The 25,393-nt window shown below is 36.2% G+C and overlaps 1 protein-coding gene across 40 annotated transcripts in view; it reads right to left on the bottom strand.

The window, feature by feature from the left end:
- RIMS2 (regulating synaptic membrane exocytosis 2) overlaps positions 1 to 25,393 on the bottom strand; it is a 469,796-nt gene that overhangs the window by 390,562 nt on the left and 53,841 nt on the right. For 33 of the 40 annotated variants that reach the window (XM_065054186.1, XM_065054187.1, XM_065054205.1 and 30 more), the window contains exons 2-3: positions 16,649 to 16,681; positions 16,167 to 16,253 (exon numbers count right to left, since the gene is read on the bottom strand). The exons of the other annotated variants lie outside the window; for them this stretch is intronic. In XM_065054186.1, the coding sequence (XP_064910258.1) occupies positions 16,167 to 16,253; positions 16,649 to 16,681 (120 nt within the window). The remainder of the gene's footprint in view (positions 1 to 16,166; positions 16,254 to 16,648; positions 16,682 to 25,393) is intronic. 40 annotated transcript variants of the gene reach the window in all.

The following is a 25,393-nucleotide window of genomic DNA, read 5'->3' as shown; positions in this document are numbered from 1 at the left end:
TTTTTTCAGCATTCAGTCTACTATTGCTGATGACCAGCATCTGTCCTTAATTTCTATGAGAGAAGGCAAAAAAGACAGGAAAAATCTGCAGCATATATTTCTGTAAAATAAGCACATCAAATGTAGCATCATATGCATTTAGAATCATGATCCTCTCAACTATCTCCACTTGTAGTAATCTGGGTATCAGAAAACCCCAATGAGAAACCCAAATTTCTTAGACCTCCAAGTCAACGAGCCACAAGAGACTCCCAGGTAAAAAGGTAGAAAGATGAGTCAGAGTTCCATGCTAATGAGAAGGGAGATAATTTCTCATTATTTGTTTTGCAACAAAAAACTACTTTATGAAAAAGAATTAGGATTATTTTGCAGTTATTGCAGCACCCCTATTATGTTATGGCCCTAATGCAAAAATTAAAACTCCTATTTGGATTTTTTCTATGCATATTTGACACAGACATACACAGACGTTCATCCCCTATGCAAAAGTTCTCATCCGAAATCTTAATCACTGATGAATACACTTGTTTGAGGCTCTCATAAGACTTCCTTTTACAGTGTATCTGTATCCTATCATTCTACTTCTTATATTTAAAAACCATGCTGATTTTTATAGCTACTGTTACATGTTTCTACCTGATTCACCGACTTGATTGAAATGTTTTGTAACACCAACGTTATATTAGTCTAAAAACATCAGAGATATAGTTGCATGTTGGCTATTTCTCCTTTTTTTTTGATACTGTTTGTGTAGGAATTCAAATAAATATCAGTTTTAAGAAAGCTAGGCCACCCCTATGAACTTTTTAATTACTAGACCTTCATTTTTTAAGCAGCTTCATTATTAAAAATTATATAAATTACTGTTATATCCAAATAATTCACACACAAAAATGTTTCACAGTGTATCTTATATTTGACTTGTTTTCATAAATCATACTTTTAAAGGTATACAATACTTACTGAATGTATCTTAAAAAGAGGCTAATTCAGTTGCTAGCAATTAAGCGCATTGCAGCATTATTACATTTATAAAGAGCATCTCCAGCAGAGATAATATTTCTCACAGTCACTCGGGTTACTTTATTTGCATGATCAGTTGACTTACAAAAGGAAGGCTTTAACTTCACACCTGTAGTTTTAGAAACACCCGAAATAACTAAGTTACTATGTTAAACTTTTTTATCCTTACTATGAAAGGCAAAATTACTTTTTCATTAGACAATTGCACACACAGTCAAAATAAATACATGCTAAATAATAGGTCAGACTGTCTTGGCTCTGAAATGTAACACCTCCTGACATTACAGTATCATGATTAGAGTGAGTTCATTCCATATTGTTTACAACATTCATGAGCATTTTCAATTATTAAGTAGCCCCTATCTTTTTACCTCTGTGACAGGATTGTTCTTATCTTGATGATTTCCCTTTTTAACAAACAGGAAACAAATTTGAGCAATGCTAGGAAAGCTGGCGTAACCAAGTCTCAGTTGTGCTCACCATAAGGTTGCCTGAACTTTACCTAAGCAAGCTACAACAAAATGCTTGATGCTGAATTATCACCACCAGAACTGGTAGTAATAATTACTTGTGGTGTATCTTGCATTGGTTTGTATCAGTACTCTTACACCAAAAGTACCCTCAGGGGAGCCATACTGCTAAAAGCGCTATAGGGGGAGATCCTCTTGAAACAGTTTCCCAGTTCTCAAAACACTATTATTTTCCATACTGTTCATATTTTTAACTAACAGGAAGTAGGGCCAAAATACAAATTATTTTCATCATGCTAATGAAAACAAACATCAAGCTAGAAACAAACAAAAGGAACGGGCCTTGAAATGGAAAATCAAATACAAACCACAATCATGATTTTTTATGACGAAAGAGCTCACAAAGGGTAAGAGATGCTGTCACATAAAGGAGAAATTTTTCATAAGTGCATGAACAAGGTGTGTAACAAGTTTCCCCATGCTAATTATATCTAAATATTTGCATCCATATCTTCCCTTTATTCAAGGAGTGCACTAAACTCAAACCTTACTTCTCAGAAGTAAAATATAATGTCAATTTAGGTTCCAGCAGTATTTTTCCAATCTAGATAAACAGTATTGGATAATGACTGAAAAGAGCCTCAAAAACTCCACAAATGGTAGTTAATCTAGTACTACTTCTGAGAGATAATGTTTGAGTTTTCCAAATAACTGGAGCTTTGCAAAACTACCCCAAAAAAATCAGTACCAGAGAAAAGATCAGAATTCAATCGTACATTTAAATCTTATAACCTCTTCATTAAAGCTTATTAATTAACCATTAAAAGCTCAGAGCTACTGGGTATAAATGAGGGTTGTAAGACAGCCATGGTGGGCCAGCAGCTGGCCTGCTGATCCTGCTCTGCTCTTCACAATCCCATAGAGCGGAAGTGTGTGGTAGCAGCAGACCCTATAAACCAGCTGAGGCAGCAAGGACACTGTGACACCCATTAAGCCAGGAACTGTCCTAGAGAGAACTCTGTGAAATTCTGCTTTTCTATAACACTTGAACACTTTTCTCTGCCAAGATTTTAATATCGGTTTATTAAATCCACGTCCTGGAGTACTTCTGTTTGGAAAAACAGTGAATATAAACAGATTCTGCTCAAGTTTGTTTAAAGTATTAAGTTGCAAGTCTTAGTTCTGCTCTTCATCAACCAATTTTTTTCCTTATATATAATAGTTATCATGTTCATGCATTCTTTCTTTTCATACTGTTGAGCAGGGATCAGAGATATTTAAATTGCTGAGAAATCTTTTTATTTAAAAAGTAAGATCTACAGACGTAACCTCTGAGTGGGTTGAGCCCACCTCAGATGTTCACTGCAAATCAAATTCGGCAGACTCTGGCAGAAGAGAAATGTTTATGTTGTAGTGTTGCACTCCTTTGCCTCTGTTCACTGAGGTATCTTCAACTGCCATGGCCTTTCAACGAATCTCCTATCCTAAATTAAAGACATTGCAGAATATAATTTGGAAAAATAAATACATATTATTAACTCTACTGCAGAACATGGTCAATTCCACCTAAAGAAAATAAATCCAGATGTCCAAAATCAATTGCCGCTCTTATTGTAGATAAGTCTTCTGTATTCAGAATTGACCAGATATTACAGACACTACAACTTCAAGGAAAGCACAATTATCAACACTGATAAATTTTCTTCCCCTGCTAATGTAACTAATCTTTTACAATAGGATCTTTCTAACAGTAAGTTTCCAGCATTTGAAATAGGATCTTTCTTTGAATATGAACACCCAAAAAAAGAAGCTGATTATATATACATCTCTCTTTCATCCTTCCCTGGCCTGTAAAGGTAGGGCCAAAAGAGAGGCAAAGGCTTTGGCTAGGACATTAACAAACAACACTTGAACAAATCACCAGAGGAGATAGAGTTGTAATCCTAGAATTACCATTACTCATCAATGTTACATGTTTAATCAAAGAAAGAATATTTACTTAGTGTACATAGGTAATTAATATAGTAATACCTAAGAGATATAAACAATGGAGTCACAAATTCAATAGTAAATCTTTTACAGAACAGTTTTCAACAGAACACATAGCATCACATTTTGTGATGAGATTCAATAGGGATACCACAAAGAGGAGAATGCAGTGCCATCACTACATATGATGAAACACAGCTGGAATATGGTTGTTAACTTAAATATACATTTAATGTTGAAACACACAACATTCTTCTGTTTCAGAAGTCACCTGTTAATCAGATTTTTGTCACACAAATGTAGGTGGTTTTCATCCTGTGGGTAAACACTGCGCTGGAAACAATAACACGTGTTTTGCTCTTAGGTACATAACTGGAAAACAGGAGTCCACAACTGTTCCAAAACTGTTTCCTGACACAAACTGAACCCATGGACAAAGTTCATGATGAAGAGAGAAGAGAGAAGAGAGAAGACTGACTGTGCTCCTGCTGAAAGACCTCAAGTTCTGCTCTACTGAATAGCCTTGCACTGAACCAAGAATATCCTTTTCCTACAATAAAACTATCTTTAGTAATCAGCGGTGGAAGGAGGGAATACACAAGTGCAGGAAAAGCTTCCTAAAGGATGAGAAAAAGGTGACATGCAGAACAGATAACTGGAACAAGTGACAGGCTTTCAAATTTTGGAAACATTGAATTATGTTTGTGACAGAACAAAATTCCCAATAGGCCACAATAAAAACTGGATTTTTGTTTCTGTGAGACTGCTTTTTTTTTCCTCTGTGACAATCTTCACCGTCTGTTAATGTTATTCATAGATGAGACTTTGTACCTAGTAGTACTCATCCTCACCCCAGGCCCCTGATCAACTCACCCTAGCACCATCTGTCTATGTTTGTTCTGAGTCCAAGATACTCCAGGAGACACATCACTATGAATTTACTTCAGCTTTCTCTCTATACAGAACATAATCAGAAAAATATCTTTAGGAAGAGATAAGTGAATTTCCTTCTTCTGTAAAAACAATATTTATTACTTCTACTATGATCACAGAAAGCCACCTGTTCACTCACATGTAAAAGCAAATGGGAATTATTACACTGAAAAATTTAAAAGCTCGAGTCATCTGTAAAATAAAAGACCTGACTGAGGGTTTAATGATACAAATGTTTTGAGGAAAATGCTCCTTTTGGAACATACCTGAGATGTTTTGGATATAAATAAATAACAGAGGATAAAGAGACACGAAGTTCCTCTGGCTTTGCTGCCCTTCACACCTCTTCATTTAAGGCATGAATACCTCATTTTATTTTTATCTAATGGATTGACCAAATAATCCCACTATTCCTCATTGAAGGAACAAAACAAGACAACAGTGAAAAGAACACTTTACACACCCTCATTCACTCTGAAACCTGTAATACAATCAACCACCGCAAATACATAAAAATAAAAGCATATAATTGAGGGAGTAAACTCTTCCAAATACAACACTGATCTATAGTTATCAATTAAAGAGAAATGTTATTGAAAGGAGTTGTGAGTTTAAAAGCACATAAGCAACATTTCACCTTTCTTCTGAAAAACAGTGCATCAGAGAAGCCTAATTGTATTTCCAGCAAGCCTAATTATATTTCCTGACTCCAGGGGATGGGAATTCCCCAGATACTGATGACTGACAGGTCTGGTTCTGCTTTCAACCTGCAAGTAAGCAGAAATACTCACTGCTATGTGAAATTTAGCATGCAAACCAACCGCTGTTTCCACTAGGATCATTAGCAGCTGGAAGTTCACAATACTTCATGGTAGCATCCAGCACTACCTTCAACTGGGTCATTTGTAGGAGTTATTCAAAGAGGTACAAACTACTCTCAGTACTTTCATTCAATAGCAAACATTAAGGTGTGCCACACAGGTAGCCTTTGTGAAGTGCCAAACCTCTTTCAGTACCAAAGAAACTTGATGGAGTTATAAGGTGTCCATCAGCACCTCCAGGGTTACTGGTTTAGAGACTACTTCTTGGTTCTGAAATTGTTATCAATTCATGAACCTGATTTTTTTTTCTTTAAGAATTCGATCCAACTTTTTGAGGGTAATTATGTAGTTATGACATTATAATTGATTCAACCATGATCACAAAATCTCTCAGTACTTATTCAACTTTGTTCATTATGCTCTTCTCATGTCTTTATGTTAATCTACATGATAGAAAGGGCTTTCAGTGTTTGTCTTAAGAATAATCTCTACCCTTCGTGCAAAATAAAAATAGAATTTTTAATATCTTGAATTACTATTCATTAAAACTACCCTTTTGAAAGACCTTTTTATTACAGCAATTACTACTGATTTTGAAAGTCTGATGTATTTGATAAAGATAGTTACATGTCTTCAGTAAAATCACTCTAATTATTCCAGGAAATGTTATTTCCACTTCCAAATAACCTTTTATACATCTCTGACTTCAAATTCTTGGTCAGCTTGCTTCCCAGTTCAATCCAATCTAATAATTAGAAATGTCTCCTAGTTAATTTCAGAAACTTTCCAATCACTCAGTAACAGGTACAACAAAAGAAATAAGGGTATCTTTTGTTCATGTTTTCTCACCCAGAAAAACCAGGGATTGCTCTGGGAGGAAGATACTGCTCTGCAAAAACCAAACAAGTCACCATCTCTACATTAGTCCTACCGTTATTCATGTGTGATACTGAGTATTCTGGGTTTTTATTCCACATTTTTAAAAGCCATTCTGAGTTTATCCAGGTGAAATTTAAGCAAATGAAAGAAATTGAAAGAAGGTGAGAAAGAAGAATAAATTCAGAAGAGGTACTGAAGGACTGTTTTAATTTACAGCCTCAAGCAAAAGATCTAGAGAACCATGCCAAAAGAAAGTAGCTCTTAGCCTACAATACCAGGTGAGCCTGTTCACAAGAGCTGAACACAACAGGCAGCTCAAGTCAACTGTTTTCATGTGAAAACAGAAGCTGTAATGCCAAAATGCGACCTCACTTAGGCGTTCCTGCTCCAGCAGGGAGATTGGACTAGATGATCTTTTGAGGTCCCTTCCAATCCCAAACATACTGTGATACTGTGAAAATGAGCCCAAGTCAACTGTGCCATACAAATAGTTCCCAAATGATGAAGATAAACACCTGTATCTGTCCTGTCTTATGTGAGTGCTTCCTGAAAATACTCTTTACATTTGCAGGGCTACTAGGGTAGCAACATAACTCACAGAAGCATCTTTTTAGGGAAGAGACTTAAGACACTATATATATATCCATATGTGTGTGTGTGTGTGCATGCATATGTGTGTGCATATATATATGTATCGATATGAGCTCCACTGAAATCACTAACTAGTTCTAACATCCTTTGATGTTGTGATTCTGACCACTAAGCTTCTTATTTTCTCCTGGAAACCTCAACCTAAAAGAACACTAACTAGTAAATAGCCACCATCTCTGGAGGTGTTTAAAAGGCGTTTAGACGAGGTTCTTAGGGACGTGCTTTAGTGCTAGAGTTAGGTTAGGTTATGGTTGGACGCTATGATCCTGAGGGTCTCTTCCAACTGGAATGATTCTATGATTCTATTTAAAAATAGACAATACAGACCACACCATAACATGTTGATCTGTTCTTCAAATCCACTAGCATCAACTGACATTTAAAATGTTTAGAACATCACAAAATGCTAAGTATCTCACTAAGGCAAATATTGGGGGCTGAAGAAATTTTAAAAAATGAAGGAAAAAAAAAAAAAAAAAACCTACCACTGGGGATTAATTGCTTTCAAAAGTTCATGAACATCAGTGTCCCTGATGATAAAAGTGAGAGCCCCTAGAGTAACTGAAATACATGAATCCTGTGTAATTAGTGTTTTACGCAATTCAACCTCATGATGCTATGTTCATATATACCCATCAGAGAAAATACTGACAACAATAACTGATCTCCACGGAGAAGAAAACTGTAATAGGGTGGAAAAGTTCAGAAAGCCAAAATAAATCTTTGAACTAGAAAAAGGGAAATCCTAAGTTTGAAGAAGATGCTCTATGAATTTGTTTTTTCTAACCAGAGCTCAGAAATGCGTCAATTAGTGATGGCAATTGCATACACGATCTCAGTTCTCCACACACTGTAAGGGTCCTATTTGTATGTTTACTCTACAGCACAGAAGCCTGTGCACACTGACTATTCCTGTCAAAGGTCAGCATATAAGGAAACAGTAGACAATTGTTTCAGCTTTCAAAGTGAAAAATAAAACAAACAAATTCATACTCCTTTTCTGGTTTCAGATCCTTCCTCTTACATAGCTATATTTTTTATTTACAAGGACATATAAGACCCTTTTTTGATACACTCAAAATGTAAAGAGTTTTGTTGCATTATGTGTGGGGAAAAAAGAATCCCTTATGGGGAACTGGGATATTTCTTACCAGATTGATCACCACATGTCGGTCTGATTTAAGTTGGTTTTGAAAGTACTATCACCATTACTAGCTGGTCTTTAAATTCTAGCAGGATCAAAAGTTGTTAACAGAACATAGTAACCCTTCCAATTATCTCCCCATCCCACCAGTGGGGAGTGAGCGAGCAACCATGTGGTGCTTAGTCACCAGCTGGGGTTAAACCATGACACCAAATCCCATCATTACACCTTCAGATCATGCACCAGGCACAGTCTGGCTGGACTATGAGGTTTGGGTTTCAGGCTAGGATTCTGACTGTGCAGGAATGCTGAAGAGCTGCTGAGTTCCCAAGCTTCCCTTCAGTTTCATGCACCTTCACTGTATTCCCATATGAAAAAGTTTTTGTACTGAGACTATATTCCCAATGGGAATATTGAATCAGCAAGAAAAATTTACTAGAGGGCAAAGAATTATTTAAAGCAAGTGACTTAGACAATATAACGCCCCTGGAAATTCAGACTTCAGTATTCATTATGCTCACTATGAGAATCATGAACCTGGCCACTATTCATCAGTATGATACCATTTCCTGTATTCTTTATTATCTACCCAAGTATCAGATGACAAATGCTCCCCACCTGAAGAGAAAGCTAAAAGCAGCTAAAAGCTGATAATAGTTTGTATCAACCTGCAAAGAAAACATGAAAACCAGAAGGTATTCTCTTTTTCTTTTGCTTAGTCTCTGTCAAGTCATCTCCATGGACTTGAATAAGAGATTATTTTAACAAAATAGTAGGTCTAAAAGAGAGCTAAGAATATATCGCTTACTACAATATTTCATTGGATAGAGAAAAAATAAAAACAAAACAGTTATTAGAAGTTACTTCTGCAACCTTGGATTTTGGTCAAAATTTGCGTTGATACAAAAGAAACACACCATGAATGGTTAAGAATTGAGGCACAGTGCATGAAAAAATAGTCTACACATAGAAGCAGCTATGGGTGCACTGAACAGTCACTTCTAAATAAAAATCCAGACATCTCTACAGTGAAATCTGTATTTTCAACAATTAATTTCTGTATATGCTCTACCCTGAAAGTGAGTTTGCCCTTTGTAAAAAATAGAAGCATGTTAGAGGAGGGAAACAAAAATCTAAGTAATGGATATTTGCAGCCTCCAGACATAGGAGCATGAAGGAAGATACTCACTTAGAGCCAGAGACAGCGAAGAAACTATACTGAATAGCTACATTTTGTTACACATGTAAATAATAATTTGCAGTTTAAGACAGTTATGAATTCTAGGGAACACAAGGTTCAAATTTCATTTGGCAAGTCAAAAACATCGTTCTATTTTTTTGAATAATTTCTGAGAAAAATAGACGTCTTGGAACCAGTAATATTGCAAGTAAAATAAGGTTCACATTACTTTTACTCACAAAATGTAGCTTGCCCTGTAACCTTAAGGAGAAAGGCTTTAAATCATTAAGAATAACGCATAGCCAGTAGAGTGCAGCAGCTGTGATATGCTCCTCTCTAGAAGTTTTGACATTCCTCAGACAGTTTGATAAACATCATACAAATTAAACTTGCTGTAAGACCTTTATCATCAGTTCTTCACAGAATGAAAGGCACAATTCTTATTTGAGAAAAAAAAATCCATTATGGTTATGGTCAATGCCAAAATAGGTGGATAAAGGCAGGTTCCATTGGAGACTGAGGTCACTGATTCAGCTACGTGCTTTCCTCTTGTTACAGTATGAGTATCACTTCTGTCTTGTTTAAGTTAAGCTTAAACCAGCATTTTCTAAATCTATTTGCTTATCTCATTCAGACAACCTGTCATCCCTCTAGGGGTACTGTCCATTTCTTTTGGAACGCAGCTCAAAGCAGGATGTTGTCAGCATATTAGCAGCACCACAGCCCATGACATCCACAGACTGAGAAATTTCAAAAAGGATAACAGAGGGAAAATACTCTCACACAAAGCTTTTACGAGCTGCTTTAATTATTTTACATTTTTCAGTCTATATTGTCTAGATAGCGATGGGTTTATTTACACCTATACGTATATACATATGGAAACATTCTGTTCTTCAGTCATACTGATTTTTTTTTTTTTTACTTCTTATGTTGCATAACACAAAAGACCTAGAGATTTCAGTACACTAAATAGTTCAGCTACAGCCCCATTTCAGCCCTACCTTATACATAAGTGGAGTTATTTTCCTTTATTACTATTATATCCATTTTCTTATTTGAGTAAAGTATATACACTTGGATTATCTCAGTTTGGAAGGCTTTTTTGTCTTTTTCTTGCCCATTATGCTAACTGCCAGCTAAGTGTTTTTGGTTGTGTTCTTTTCTTCCTACATGCAAGTCTGATTTTTAACCCCAGATTCTTGAGGAATTCCTCAGAACACCATACTACCTAAATTTTTGTTTAAAGAAAACTATTTTCTTTCACAAATAGACATTTTTTAAACAATAGATTCCATGCATTTTCCCTGAGTATTCTTTAATTCCTCAGTAAGATTTCTTAATTTAGCAAAAATGTGAAAACTATTATCTTTGAACTATTGCATTCTGTGGGTTCATCTGTAGAATTACAAATCTGTATGTATTTTAGGATTAAAATAGATCTGTTGGATTCCAAGTTAAATATAGAAATATGTTTCTTATGATCACTACATCTACCTGCTGCCAACATGTTTCTCATTGCCTTCTGATAAAACTTGGTTCCGCCATATTCATGTCTACTATCTTGGTGTCACTAATATTGTGAACAATCTAGCCAACATAAATTAGTCTTTCTTGTATTAAATATTAGGAGCAAAAGATCTGAAAAAGTCCAGGGCATCTTTACAAGCCAGGCAAGCATAATCATATGCTGTAAATGATAAATTTAACAGTATCATAATAGTAAGAGTCACGATCAGTCAGCCATCAGAATCACACAACAGAAGTTCTTTAAGTACTTTATTTACTTTATTATGGAGACAAAACCAGATGTATAGTTAAGAAGGTATTCTGTGAATTTATATTTTACTTGGAAAAAGCTATAATCTTCCTGTTTTCTTCATACTGCAAATTCTAATTTTATTTTTAGTTCTTTTACTCTTCATTTTGTTTCCATCTTACTGCCTAAGAAAATAAACACAGGGGAATACTAGATTTCTCATGACTACCATTCCACAAGTGTATTGGCTGCAGAGACATATTTTTCTCTTTAAGAAAAATATTCCTTCAAGTGGAGTGTGTTATTTTCAACAGATTCTATTAAAAACCACACAGAACATGAACTACACATACTGTAAATAAAGCTGCTGACTATATATAGTGTAAATTTTATTCAATAGTTGTTTATGTGGGCTTGCTATCACACATGGGGTAGATAATCTGAAGAAATTCAAAGCTACTTAGTGGTTGGTAGACATATTGTTTACACTGTAAATTTAGAATACAAAAATAATAATCCATTGATTTATGTCAAGTATTTGAGAAATGCCAATGTATTTTAACCAGAAATCAAGCCACTAAAATATCTGGAGTCAAGTGGCTGTACCAGAATTACTGTATGCATGCCCTCCTCCTTATGTGCATTAGACATCCATTGCCAGGCACTGCCAATACACAATATTGGGAGTTCCTTTATTTTGATTGCTTAATACCATCACATAATGTTCCAAGATTCATACAAAACTAAAATATAAACTCCAAGTCAAACCCTTAGGCACAAAAAACATCACCAAATCCTAAGGAGGAACTATCTGAATATACCTCTTACAAAAGATATACCATATGAAACTAAAGAAATAAAAATCAACAGGCTAATTGCTGAGCATCAAAAGCAGTTGTTTCAGAGGGCAGCTGAGTATTTCTGATCTGTAAGGATGACAACATGGAAATATCTTGAACACTGCAGAAAAAAAATCAGGATGAAGTACACAGGAGCTGGAAATAAAAGTATTCTTCATCAAGGAAGGCCAGATATACAAGACCACTCAATAATCCTTGAATGATCATGGTATTTGGAGAGGTGCATGATGACTGGCGGAAAGCAAATGTCACTCCCACCTCCAAGAAAGGTAAGAAGGAGGATCAAGAGAACCACAGGCTGGTCGGCCTCATCTCGATCCCTGAGAAGGTGATGGTAAAACTACTAATCCTGGGAACAATTCCCAGACACATGAAGGACAAAAATGTGACCACGAGTAGTGAGCAGGCATTCACCAAGGGGAAGTCATGCTTGACCAACTGGATAAGCTGCTACAACAAAATAACTGGATGAGGGGAGAGTGGTGAACAGTCTGCCTTGTCTCCCGTAAGGCTTTCCACACTGTCTCCCATAAGATCCTCCCATAGAAGCTGATGAAGTCCAGGCTGGGTGAGTAGACAAGGAAGTGGATCTAAAACTGCCTGAATGGCTGGGCCCAGAGCGTGGTGGTCAGTGGCACCAAGTCCAGTTGGAGGCAAGTAACTAGTGGTTCCCCCAGTGGTCAGTACCAGATCCAGCCCCATTCAACATCTTCATTAATGGTCTGGATGATGGGGCAGTGTGCACCCTCAGCAAGTTTGCAGGTGACACCAAACTGGGAGGAGTGGCTGATATACCAGAAGGTTGTGCTGCCATCCAGAGGGACCTCAACAGGTGGGAGAAATGGGCTGACAGGACCCTCATGAAGTTCAACAAGGGAAGTGCACGGTCCTGTACCTGGGGAGGGATGACCCCACGCACCAGTACATGCTGGGCACTTTCCAGTTGGAAAGCAGCTTGGCAGAAAAGGACCTGGGATTCCTGGTGGACACTAGGTTGAACGTGAGCCAGCAAGCCCTGTGGCAAAGAAAGTTAATGGGCCGCATTAGACAAAGTATTGCCACCAGGCTGAGGGAGATGATCCTTCCCTTTGTTCAGCGCTGGTGAGGTCATACCTGTAGTTTCCCAGTTCAAGAGAGACATGGACTTACTGGAGAGAGTCCAGCAAAAGGCTACAGAGATAACTAAGGGACTGGAGCAACTCTCATATGAGGACAAGCTGAGACAGCTGGGACTGCTTAGTCTAGAGAATAAAAAGTTCAAGGAGGAATCTTTTCAATATGTCCGAATACCTGAAGGGAGGATGCAAAGAAGATGAAGCCAGGCTTTTTTGAGTGGTGCCCAGTGATAGGACCAGAGGTAATGGGTACACACTGAAACACAGGAGGTTCCCTCTGAACATAAGGAAACACTTCTTGCTGTAGGGGTGACCAAGCACTGTCACGTGTATCTCTAGCCCAGAAGTTCTAGAGTCTCCATCCCTGGAGATATTCTAAAGCCATCTGGACATGGTCCTGGACAACTGGCTCTAGGTGACCCAGCTTGAGCAGCAAGGCTTGGATAAGATGACCTCCAGAGGTCCTTTCCAAACTCAACTATTCTGTGATGCTGTCGCACAAAATTTGTGTCCAAGGGAGTCAGATTAATCCTGCCTCTACCTATAATGAGACATGCTCAATTCTTCTTCAAAAATACTTTCACCAGAGCAAAACTAAAATTTGTAACATGATACTTTATGTTTTCAACCACCACTATTATTCCTTTTTTGCCTTCTCCCACCATGTTTTGTCCTCCCCAGGTTAATTGTAAATAAGTTTTTTCATCAGCAAATTTGGACAGCCAGATGTTTCTTGAAATCCATTACAGACTCAGAGACTGAAGTGATTTCAAATGGAAAACACGCCAATATGTAATGGATAGTGGTAAAAATTTCTTCAGGCATATGGAGCTCCACCCTGTCTGCAATGTGCCACAGTATTCTCAGGTACAACCATGTTCTGCAAGCCACTAAAGTCAGAAAAATAATTTAAATAAAGAACCTCACCATAAGTGTTTCTGTTTTATTTTCTCCCTGAAAGCTATAATAACCAAAAAAGTCCTGTTCATTAATAAATTAAGGAAATTATCACAAATAAACAGTGCTGGAAGACACCTGAAAAAGTTACTTAGTCCATTTTCTGGTACCAGCACAGGATCAGCTAGACTAATATATCTTCTAACAGATATTTGCCAAACCTGCTCTTAAAGATTTTCAGTGACACGATTTCCACACAAGCCCTAGGCAAACTATGCAAGTATTTTAAGTTTTCCTTCTGTTAAAAAGTTTTCTGCACCAAGCTGATTAACTCCTTTCTGCTTCATGACCAGAGGCATGGAGAAAAGATGATTTCCTTCCATTTTTTGGCATCTTTCTGCATAATTAAAGATTTGTCTGGCTCCATCCCCTGCGACTTTCTCTTCAGAAGGCTAAACAACTTAATGTATTTTGATCTCTTCTTATACATGCCATGTTTCTTAGACATCTGATTATTCATTCTCATTACTCTCCACTGAATTCCAATTGCTCCATAGCACTATTGAAGAATAGTGTCCAAAAACAGGCATGTGATTCCAGACAAGACTTCACCAAAGCTTGGAAGAGTGAAAACTTCTCCACAGCAGTCCAGGTTATTGTCTATACATTCCAGTACAATATTTCTCTCTTTCACAATACTGGCTCCTGCTCAGCTTACATACTACTATGGCTCCCAAATTCTCTGCCAAAGAATTTCTACCTACGTCATTTCACCTACATCAACCACATAAACTATCTCTATATAACTACACCACCTTGCATTTATCCTTTTGAATGGCATCGTAACTATAGTTTGTTTTTGGGGGGGATAATTTTGAAATATAATCCTGCTGTTAGATGTTACACTTCTCCCAGACTTGTGCCATATGTAAGTTCAATTAGTATACAACTTAATTAATTTCTCAGTTATTTAATACAAACACTGAACAAAGCCAGTTCCCAAAAAGATCACTGTTTGAAAAAAATCTTTCCATAATAACAGCAACCATTTATAAATACTTTTTGGCAACCATAACTCAACCGTGTACACTAAGTCTACAGTATTTTCAGTTTCTTCAAAGCCATATGCTTCACAAGTACAACACTGGTAAGCAGAACAAACTTCGCATTAAGGAAACTGGGAATACAAAGAATGTACTGGGATGTTGTGAAGAAAATGTAATATTGCCAGTATCTAAAAATAACCAATAAAGAAAAACTTCACTATTAATATTGTGTGCAATTTTATGAGAATATCAGAAACAGAGCTCAAAATAATACATCGCTTTACAGAATATCAGGTTTATGGTCTATTTCTCTGTTTAATTTCGTTAAAATTTCTCACTGTGTATTCTCAGAAAATAATTCACAGCTTTCATGGCCTGCAAGTATGAAACCCCACTTAAATATACAAATTTTAAAATCAACTAAAATTGATTATGCCTGGAAAATAATTAACAAATAATATGCATGTTTCAAATTAGTTATGCATGGGTTCAAAAGCAAACATTTATTTTATCATGGCATCACTTACACTTATCACTTACAAGGCATTCCCCTTTAGAATAAAGAAAAGACAGCAACTTAAGTGTTTAAAACTTAAGTAACAGCAGAAGTCACATTTTAATAATTTGAACATTTGAAATCATAAATATTTTTAAATTTCTCATTATGAAAATCATATTGTCAGCTCCATGCTTAAAGATCTACGATCATACTGAATGTCCTAGCTTTGCCAGTTTCTGTTAAATCTTAACATTTTCAGATAGCAAGAAAAGTAAAATTTTTCATATGGCACTCATACTGGCTTCGCATCACGAAAGGTCCATGGATGAAATACTGGCCCCATCAAAGTCAAAATTCCCTCAGCCTTGAGAGAACCAAGATTTCACCTTATATCCGCTAAAGTTTTGAAACTTCACAGATATTTAAGAAGCATGAAAAAAAAAAAAATGACATTACATTTTCCTGGTCCTTAAAAAGCTCTTCACACATATTACGCAGATTTGTATAGCATTCTATACATGACCAATCTCACAAATACCATGCATGTGTATAGACATGCTATATATAATACTACATGTCTTACCATTCCAGCTCCTCATGCACAGAAAACACATCACATCACTGGGAGTTTCATGTGTGGAGCATTTGCAGGGAAAGGCAAATGGAGCAGTAGTAACTCCTCAGCTTGGATTCTAACGTAATCACTTAAGTTACTGATAAGGAAAGTAACACCTGACTTTCAGTTTTCCCTTTGCAAATGAGGGATTGGAAAGCAAAGTGTCACCTTGTAAAACGCCTTCATTAGGATGTTCTAAATGGGGAATTACTTTAAACATACTCTACCAGTATGTTTTAACGCTATACAGACATTACTTAGTCTACAGAGAGCAGCTTACTTACGTCGGGGGTTCCTTTTCATTTTGCTGTTTTTGCTGTGGTTGAAGAACGTTATTTACCAGCTCAGTGATCCCACTAAAGGGAAACCACCTGTTTAAATAAGCAAATAATGTGACTGAATAACCAATAAAACCACACTAGTTTAAATTTTTTCTTAGCCAACGTCAATAGAAATATACAGGCGGACAAGCTAGAGCCAATGGGAATGCTAGCTGCAATACTAAGTCAGCCACTAAGGATGTAAGGGAAATAAAGTTTTATAGTTCACCAGTTCACAAGCAGGCAGCAAGAACCTACATCCAGCTAATGTGTGGATGAAGTAAGAAGCTGCAGGCAGCTCTTACAAGCCAGTCAGGAAGCAGATGACAAACTGCCTGCAGCCTCTCAGGTATTAGGGAAAGCCAATACCATCAAAGGTGCAGAAAGCAGAACATGGCAAAGGTAGAAAAGTCAAGCCTACTGCATTTTAAAGGTATTTTACTTACTGTGTCAGCTGTGGTTTTTGCTCTTCTTTGACCCTAAAAAAATAAGTTTGCACAACTGAGTGCAACATGTTTTAAAAAAACTACCCTGAACTTCTATAACTTGTATCACATGGGCAGGAGAAAGTTCTTACTTTGAGTTAAAAGGAGTTAATTTAATATTTTTCATATGTTAAGTTTTCCTTAAGTTGTATTCTGTGCTTATTTCCATTTAGGATTAAAAATGGGGAATGCCAAGTATCTAAAAGTTTTAGTTACAAAGTGAAATCAGTAAAGTTTTACAACTGGGTTCCAATTCTTTGGCCAGAATATCATGTTAGAACATTTCCAGCAACACATTCAGCTATAAATGCAAAGGAAGGTGCTTTGATTGTGCTAACTATAATATTTTTTTTTATTTACAGTCCAATTGCCTATCATAATTCAAGGTGAATTTATAACATGTAACAAGCCATTTAAAATACAAAATCCTGAACTAACAGATCAAAGGGAAACCTGCACTATATTTATTAAACTACAGGGATGTCAGGGTCTGCATACAACAACTCTAAAAACTAAGGAAGGAAAGCTAAGTAATTTTACTCTGAGGAAAATGTATTAGGACTTGCTAAAAGAAATACTTACATAATACACACAGTAGGTTTGTATAGTACTGATTAATAGTTGTTCATTGTCTTTAGGGAAATATTCTCTCTGTAGTACAAGCTTTAATTTGAGTGAACAAGCCAATGTTCTATGCAATTCCTCTCCATCAAACCCAAGAATGGAGACATATACCCACAAGAATATTTATATCCTCAAATTGCAGATATATGTCTTAAATATCAAGTTAGTGTCTAGCTTACCTATATGTTAAAAAAAAGAAAAAAAAAAGTTCCTAAATAGATGTTCTGAATGTCTATATGGAGAATACTCCCTTAACTGACTAATCAGGGAGTGCAGGCTTCCAATTTAAGCAGATGCTTAAATTGATTAAACAAAAGATTAAAACTCAGCAAATTAGCTCTATGCCTCTTCCTCCATGTGATATCACAGTGAATACCTCTACAAACAGGGTCCAAAAGAACTAGACACTAAGACACACTAAAAACTTTCTAAAACTGACTACAGAAAGTGAAAACAGAACGTGCAACACACAGTAAAAAGTCTTCTAGCATGGTTTTGCCTCTTCAGTACTTTTGAAATTTATATACAAAGACATGTTCCAGTACCAAAAAGAAAAAAAAAAAAAAAAAACACCACAAACAAAGAAAAGAACTCTCCAAAATTAAGAAATATTAAAATAAAATTTTGTCATACAGTTGCAATTCCACTCTACCACACATCTTAATTATAATATTATCTTTAACCAAGGGATTCCATACTAGTTTTTTGACACAAGAAATTCAAAAGGCGGGTAGGGAATCAAAAGTATATCCATATTTTCTTCACTAGGCAGCTTAGGACATTTAATTCAGATCCCCCACCATTAAGAGTCTAAAAGCTCTATATGGTCAACTGTGAGAAGGAAACAGCCCCAAACAACGGCTCAGAACTCCTCAGTCGCATTTCTAGAGCTCGACAGTGTAAATACCACTGCCTTGGACAAAGAAAACTGAATATCCAGCTGATCCATGGCTCCTTATATTCCTCTCTATACATGACTCCCAAACATATTTAGTGGACACTATTAAGTTATTACTTCATTGCGAATTTTTCTATTGAACTAAACAAAGGAAATTTGAGCACTTCACCTAATCAGATTACAATCAACGTATTTCCTTTGGATAGTCACCATGGTCAATTTTTTTCACATGTGGAACTGAGATCAAAGTAGAGTAAGATCAAAATTGCAATAGTGTACACTAATCCTGAGTGTGTCATTTTAAATCTTTGGTATGTTTTTTTCAGGAGGATCTAGCAGTTTTACGTAATAGTATATGTTTTGTGACTTCAATTGCAGCTGTAAACCCTTGGCAATTTTGAAAATCTTAGTCAGATTTTTAGTTCAGCACAATTAAATAAAAATACATTGCCCATTAGTAGACACTTTGAAAGCCTGCATTTAAAATTATTTTCCCAGCATTTTATTGGAACACTGTGTTCTAAGTCAGGAGTCTATGACCCTACAATTCAAAATATATCTCCTATCAAATCATCTTCTCCTATGATTCTGTGTCTCATCAACTATACAATTTCCAACACTGCAGTTATGTGAGGACAACAACTTCCATTACTATATAAATGTGACGCATTCCTCGAGCACACTCCATACATCCATCAGTCCTCGGATTAGGCAATGAACTTTCTTGACTTTATAACAGGAGTGGAGGGTAAGCTACAATTTGAAAAGAAATTATGAAAAAATCTACGAAAAAAATAGATTTTACCATATGAAATTAAACTAATAGTGACATTGTAGATCAACAGGCCTGGACCTTTCAGGCATACAGCACAGATATTTATTTTTCAAGGTCAGAGAATAGAGATTCTGGATCTAAACCAGCAAACCGCAGCCTAATGCCTGCTACTCTCTTTCCACAAGACTCTTCAATCAGATGAAATCAGGAGTAGAAGTTGTATTAACTGATAGAAACAATGACATATTAAATGAAATACACAGAATGCATTTTAATAAAACTGTGGTTTAAATAGCTTTTTCTAGACAAAAGAGGACTGAAGACACTATTGATTCTTGAATCCTCTCTACATAGATGCATACAGTTGTATTTACTTTGGTTACAAGAACTGCTTTGTGTTTTAATAGATCATGTACTCTCATATATATATGCATTGCTTTCTCCCTTCCTTTCAAAAATCAACAACTAATAATTGCTTAAAAGGATTGGATTGACAGATCCTAAAACACTCAAAACTTGATTTCTTCAACTAACTGAAAAACACCAAATAGAATGACCACACGCTGCTGCTTCCAGACTACCTTCCCACATCTTTTCAATCTTCTCTAAAAACTCTGCCAAGAACAATGCCAGTCCTCATTATTTACTAGAAACATTTTCTGATCAATATTTGTTTACTAAAACCACCAACAGGCTGCAGATAAAGTTTCTGACTGACAGTGACTTGGATAATGCATTCTAACAGAATATTAAACACTTTACCACCTATTTTCAATTTTTATTATTTCTGGCATTACCTGAATTCACTCAATGCTTTGTACAAGGACCAAATTAATTCTAAAACGTTAGAAGAGTCAGAAGCCTTTGTTACCTCTTTTTTGCACAGATCACAACTCCATATGCTGCTTCACTTGAAAACGAGCCAGGATTTTTCTGCTTGTCAACAATAAAGAATTTTTGCACCTTGCACTTTGTCATCAGGAAACATTCATGCACTTTGTGCTTTGAAACATTCATAGGACCATTTGTCTTGTGTTCCTCTGTAGCCTACACAGTGCAAGTGCCAGATCCCTTTGATCTCATCCAGGAGCCAACATCATTAGGTTAGATCTGAAGTCTCAGTGAGCAGTTTTTGATGTTAGATCCTCTCTGTGTAATAAAAAATTTCCTGAAAGATTATGGCTAGTCCCACTGGCACAGAGAATGAATAGGACAGAACACAAGAAGAGGGAAGAGGACAAGAAAAACAGAAGCAGGAAAAAAGGTAGCAAAAACATTAACACAAAAAATTTCTTAGCGCTTTAAACTCCTAATTATTTTCTATACTTCAATATACTGCTGTCAGTAAAACCTCTTCTCTAAAATCTGCTACAATGAAGCCATAAGCCATTCTTCCCAAAAGATCCATTGGTCACAGGTAAACCCACACTCTGCTATCAGACCTCTTCTGTACTTTTAAATACTTGGGTGCATATCCACAAAAACATTTGGGCAGAATTCAGGTGCCTAAATCCATGAAAATGACCCATAAAACACACTCTACACCTCCTAGATATCTGAAATGAAACAGGTATCTAGTTCTCCAGTGAAGTCTGGGGAAATGCAGATTTCAGGATCAGCCATCCTTGGCAGTGATAAACATTCTAATATCTATCTCAAATCCAACAGTGCTCTCAAGATTCACAGCTTTGCCATCTAAGGACCTACAAGCACAGGAAATCTGACCTGCAGGACTAGTCTGGGTGCACCTAATGTCTCCTAGAAACAGAGTTGAGTATAAAGCACACAACATACCACGTCACTTCCATTTAAAAATGTTACAGGCCAGTAGTTAAAGTCCTTGACTCAGCTCTCCTTGGCCTGAGGGAATCAAAGGACACCCCATATCTCTGAACTGCCTCAGCAAGGTAGTTAGAAGAGGCTACGCTGGGATGAAATTTTTCCTAGACCTTTTGTTGAAGCTAAGAGGATTGGAAATACAGATCAATCTTTTCTTTGGGATTCTGATTTCCTTCATCCATTAATAAAAACCTCTAAATTTTTATTCATTATTGCAATTAATGTTGTGACTGATGCTGTCTGTATCAATTTCACAAAGTTGTTGATACTTTTAAAGTAGCCATTTTTATTAAATATTATGCCTATGAAGTCCAGAGAGTGTGACACTTGTATGAAATTTTGTTCAGAGAACATGGAGCCTACTGGCCCAAAACTCAAAGCAGAATATATGTACAGTAGTCTCAATGAGTAATGTGTGTTACATTAAACTTGACTAAGAATTAAGAAGAAATATTAATATGCAAAACTATCTGATTTTCCTAAAGCAAATCATACAGGAACAAGGAGAGATAGTCTCAGATCTATAAAAAGAATCTTCACATTTTCTTCCCCTACAGATACAATACTGACATGGACCTCCAGCTGTGGTCACAACAAAGAAGCAGAGAATAATTGAGAGAAAACTGCAGCAAATAATTTCTTCTCAAATACAGATTTCTAGTTATGTACATAAAAAACATCCATAGAGCTGATATGTTCCAAATAAAACCAACAGCATGAATGCTAACTACTTGACACCAACACATATTATAAAGTGAATTAAACTGAATACTATCCTCAGGATTTGCATTTGCTCTTTGCATTCCAGACCCCACCAGCCCAGACGCCAGTACAGAGCCAGCAGCTCTCTCAAAAGTCAAGATCAAACACGCAGTCTTTGAAGAGAAGACAGGTTTCTCTCTCTTCAATAATTAGCAGATTTTTAATTATTCCAAAATCATTTGATAATTAGCAAATGTTTCTCAATGCAAAACTAGTTAAAAGCAAAGAGTGAAGACAAAAGCGTAAATTCAGGTTTTGGATTTTAAATTAGATATTGCTCTTTCTTGCACAGAAGTCAACAAACAGAGATACTACTAATGCAGAGGACTACTGTGACTACACCACACTATAGACTGTTCTGAAAAGTAAAAAGGATTATGCAGAAGCCACTTCTCGTAAGTGGTAAAAAGAGGAGTTTTCTGTGTTTGTGATGCTTGTGATAGTTGCTATAAAAATGAAAAATCTTATGAAAAACCTACTACTAACAAATGCCTACCAATGAGGTATTTTTAAAGCCATCACTTCCAAGCTGATGCTTCCATTACCTGGACAAAGGAAGTTCCAACCCATCGAAACACAGAGATCCCCACATCCCTTAGGGCACAAAGTTTTAAATGAAAGACACACACAAATTCATAACCAGATCGAAAAAATCCCAACTTAAGTTACCTTATTACACTAAATTGTTTAGGTGGCCAAAATACACTAGTTGAACAAATTTGTTCATGTTCTGTGATGACACATGCTGCTTACCAAATGTCTGTGAAAGCCTGGAAAAACTTCAGGTTACAGGTAAACTCTCAAAATACTTAGAAAGAAGAAGAAATTACCCTTGCCATTGGAAATGTTTAATTACATATCTTCAAAAAGCTGGAATTTCTGTATTTTGTGGCTCATTACTTTCCATCCAAAATCCTGATTGCACATTAAAGGAGAAGAGTAAAAAGGAGATCACTGTTGAATCTCCCCACAAAAATTTACACAGATTAAAAATGTAATTCCTAAATTAATACTTTGCAACAATGTTAAAAAAATACAGCATTACTCAACATGAACTGAGCTGTAGACTTTTAAAATACTTTTATTAAGGTATATAACTGTCTTTCTCAGGAATTTATATATTCCTGTTCTCATACTACATGATCATAAACTTCTAAATGTATTTACCATCACCAATATTTCTTAATATAGAAAAACTTCCTCCCCAATATACCCTGGAAACAGCACTGAAAATAAAACGGGATTTAAAAAACAATGATAAAATTCTACTCCTCTCTCCTTCCCCCTTTCCCGTTTCTCACCAGAAATGGCATTCAGTGCGTAACTATGTCAAAACCACTGCGGGGATGCCTGCTCCCTTGGTGCTGAAGAAGGGGGAAGATCATCAGCTCCAGCCACATTCAGAGGTTTCCACCACCCTGGCTTAGAGTGCAAGGTCCATTAATCCATTTTCCTATATTGCCTGCTGTGGACTATTTATTTTCTGCTTCTGAATGTTTGTAATAGCATCCCAATTATATGCACTGCACCAAATGCCAAACAGTAAAAAATAAAAGTCCTAGTATGCAGTGACTATGTGCTCACACGTCAGAAGTGAAGACATCTGACGCATACACAATAAATGACTTTGCCTGCACCCATTCTTGACAAAACAGCGGAGTTAACACAGTCACACAGTCAAATATGTGTAAAATCAACTATTTCCTTGAAAGAGGGCACTTCTACTGAATAATTAAATTAAATTACGCAAGTATGTTTAACTCCAAGAAACAGATGGAAGAAGGTTAAATATAAATGCCATGTCAGTTGGATAACTGTAAAATATTTACATATTAGCTGAAGTGGTTATCTGCATTAATTATCCTATTGATGTTATAAGAACATTCACCTTAGAACATTCAGCTTAATTATCTTTTGATCAAAATTGGTCATTATTTTACATGACTGCTCCAATCTTATTAATTCAGAGAGTATAGGTTGTTGAATTAGGAAGGATCATATTTTGGACAATAATGTCTTTTCAAGTGAAAGATTTTCCTGAAGAAGTGTGTAGATGATTTTCCTGACTAATTCTGACCTGTTTGTAACAAAAATATCAGCAGTTTCCACAAAAACACTTCCAAGATCAGCAGCTGAGAGGTAATTAGACATTTGATATTAGTGAACAAGCAGGTGGAGAATTTGGGTGCTTGGGCTAGAAACGATATCTGTAACACATAATAAATATTAAACTTATGTAAATCCAAGCTGAAGAGGTTAAACAATCCTGAAGTACAATCTGAAATGATGTTAAAGATACAAGAGAAACAAGAAAGCACCATACACACTTCACTGATAAGCACAGACCTACATATGCTCCTGTATAACAGGTCCAGCTGAATGAGCTCGCTGCATGAACCCCAGGTGAACACCACCCATAAACATCATAAATTCCGTAAGATTAAGACTACTCTGACATTTAGATGCTAATTAGAAACAGGATGGTTTTATCCAAAGTTGCAGACCAACAAGACTCAAGGTGAAATTTTGACACTAATATTTTTTAGAAAATCTATACTGAAATCTGGTTCACTGCAACTGAAAACATACTGCTCAACAGCCCTGTACTTTCAGCTCTAAAATTGCAGGGACTGACAGTACGTTTTTATTATTTCAGAACCAGCAAATAAATCACACTCTGCTTATCTTAGGATATGAACTCTTCAGGGCAAAAATATTTCCTACTATTTGTTTCTGGGACAAAAGATAGAGACACTGTGTTCTACAAATAAAATCTCCCATACTCTCACACATTTCCTAGCTTAGTCAGACTTTTTCCTTTCCATTATGGTGTTGATAGTAAAACCATAAAATGAGTGGCAAAATAAAAAATCAGCACATGAGAAAATGACTGTAGTACAACCATAATAAGAAGTAAGTACTACACTGAATGGTAGCCACTCTGATATGTGCAGTTCCAATAATTAATTCATGGATCAATGCTCTCTTTTGAAGGTTATCCAAAATTGCAAGCAGGAGGCCTCAACCAAGGAGGTGATATTAAAAGGTCAATGTTAAAAATCTAATGTTTGTCCAAAACTACCACATTGCTTCAAATGGGCTACTGCGGCTTTTTCCTATATTTAGCAAACAAGAGAGTATTTTGGTTATCACAGATTAAGTGGGAATTTGTAACCGTCAGCATTATGATTGGTTGCCATGTGGAACATGCCAGCTGCTTCCCACTTGGGTATCTTGTGTCTGCTGAGGGAACAAGGCATGTACAAAAACTAGGAAAAAAAATTATAAAGCACTAATTAATAGAAAGTGTTGGATCAAGCAAAGTTGTCAAAGAAGGGCAATAAAAATAGCTAGAAGACAGTAGCATTATTCAACTCATACAAATAATATTAACATAAGAAAATATACTCAGTGAAGAAATGTCTTCCACTCTTAAAGCTCTAGAAGCTTTTTTCAGGTTGCTTCATTACCAAATTTCTTGAACTCGGGGTTTCACCAGTCTGATCTTCTCTGGGTGAATTATCCGTTACCTGTTAGTTGTTCATCTCTGACACCATATATAACAGCCACAACATCAGAGCAGCTAGCTTGAAACATGCAAAATCAAAAATCAGCCTGTGTTATAAACGTAGTAAGAGCAAAACAAGGATCCAGTCAATGCACATGAAGGCTGTCAAATTAAAAAGAGCAAGCAAGTTTCAAGGAGTCCCTGAGCCTTTGTAAATGTTTCTCAAATAGAAGTTCACCTATTCAGTTTCTATTGGCTCATTTAAAGACCAGCTAGTACAACATAGTTCTTCAAGAGAAT

Source organism: Columba livia, chromosome 2 (genome assembly GCF_036013475.1).
Source record: "Columba livia isolate bColLiv1 breed racing homer chromosome 2, bColLiv1.pat.W.v2, whole genome shotgun sequence".
Taxonomy (NCBI): Eukaryota; Metazoa; Chordata; class Aves; order Columbiformes; family Columbidae; genus Columba; species Columba livia.
The sequence above is the reverse complement of the archived record's forward strand: the minus strand, read 5'-3'. Positions and strand labels throughout refer to the sequence as shown.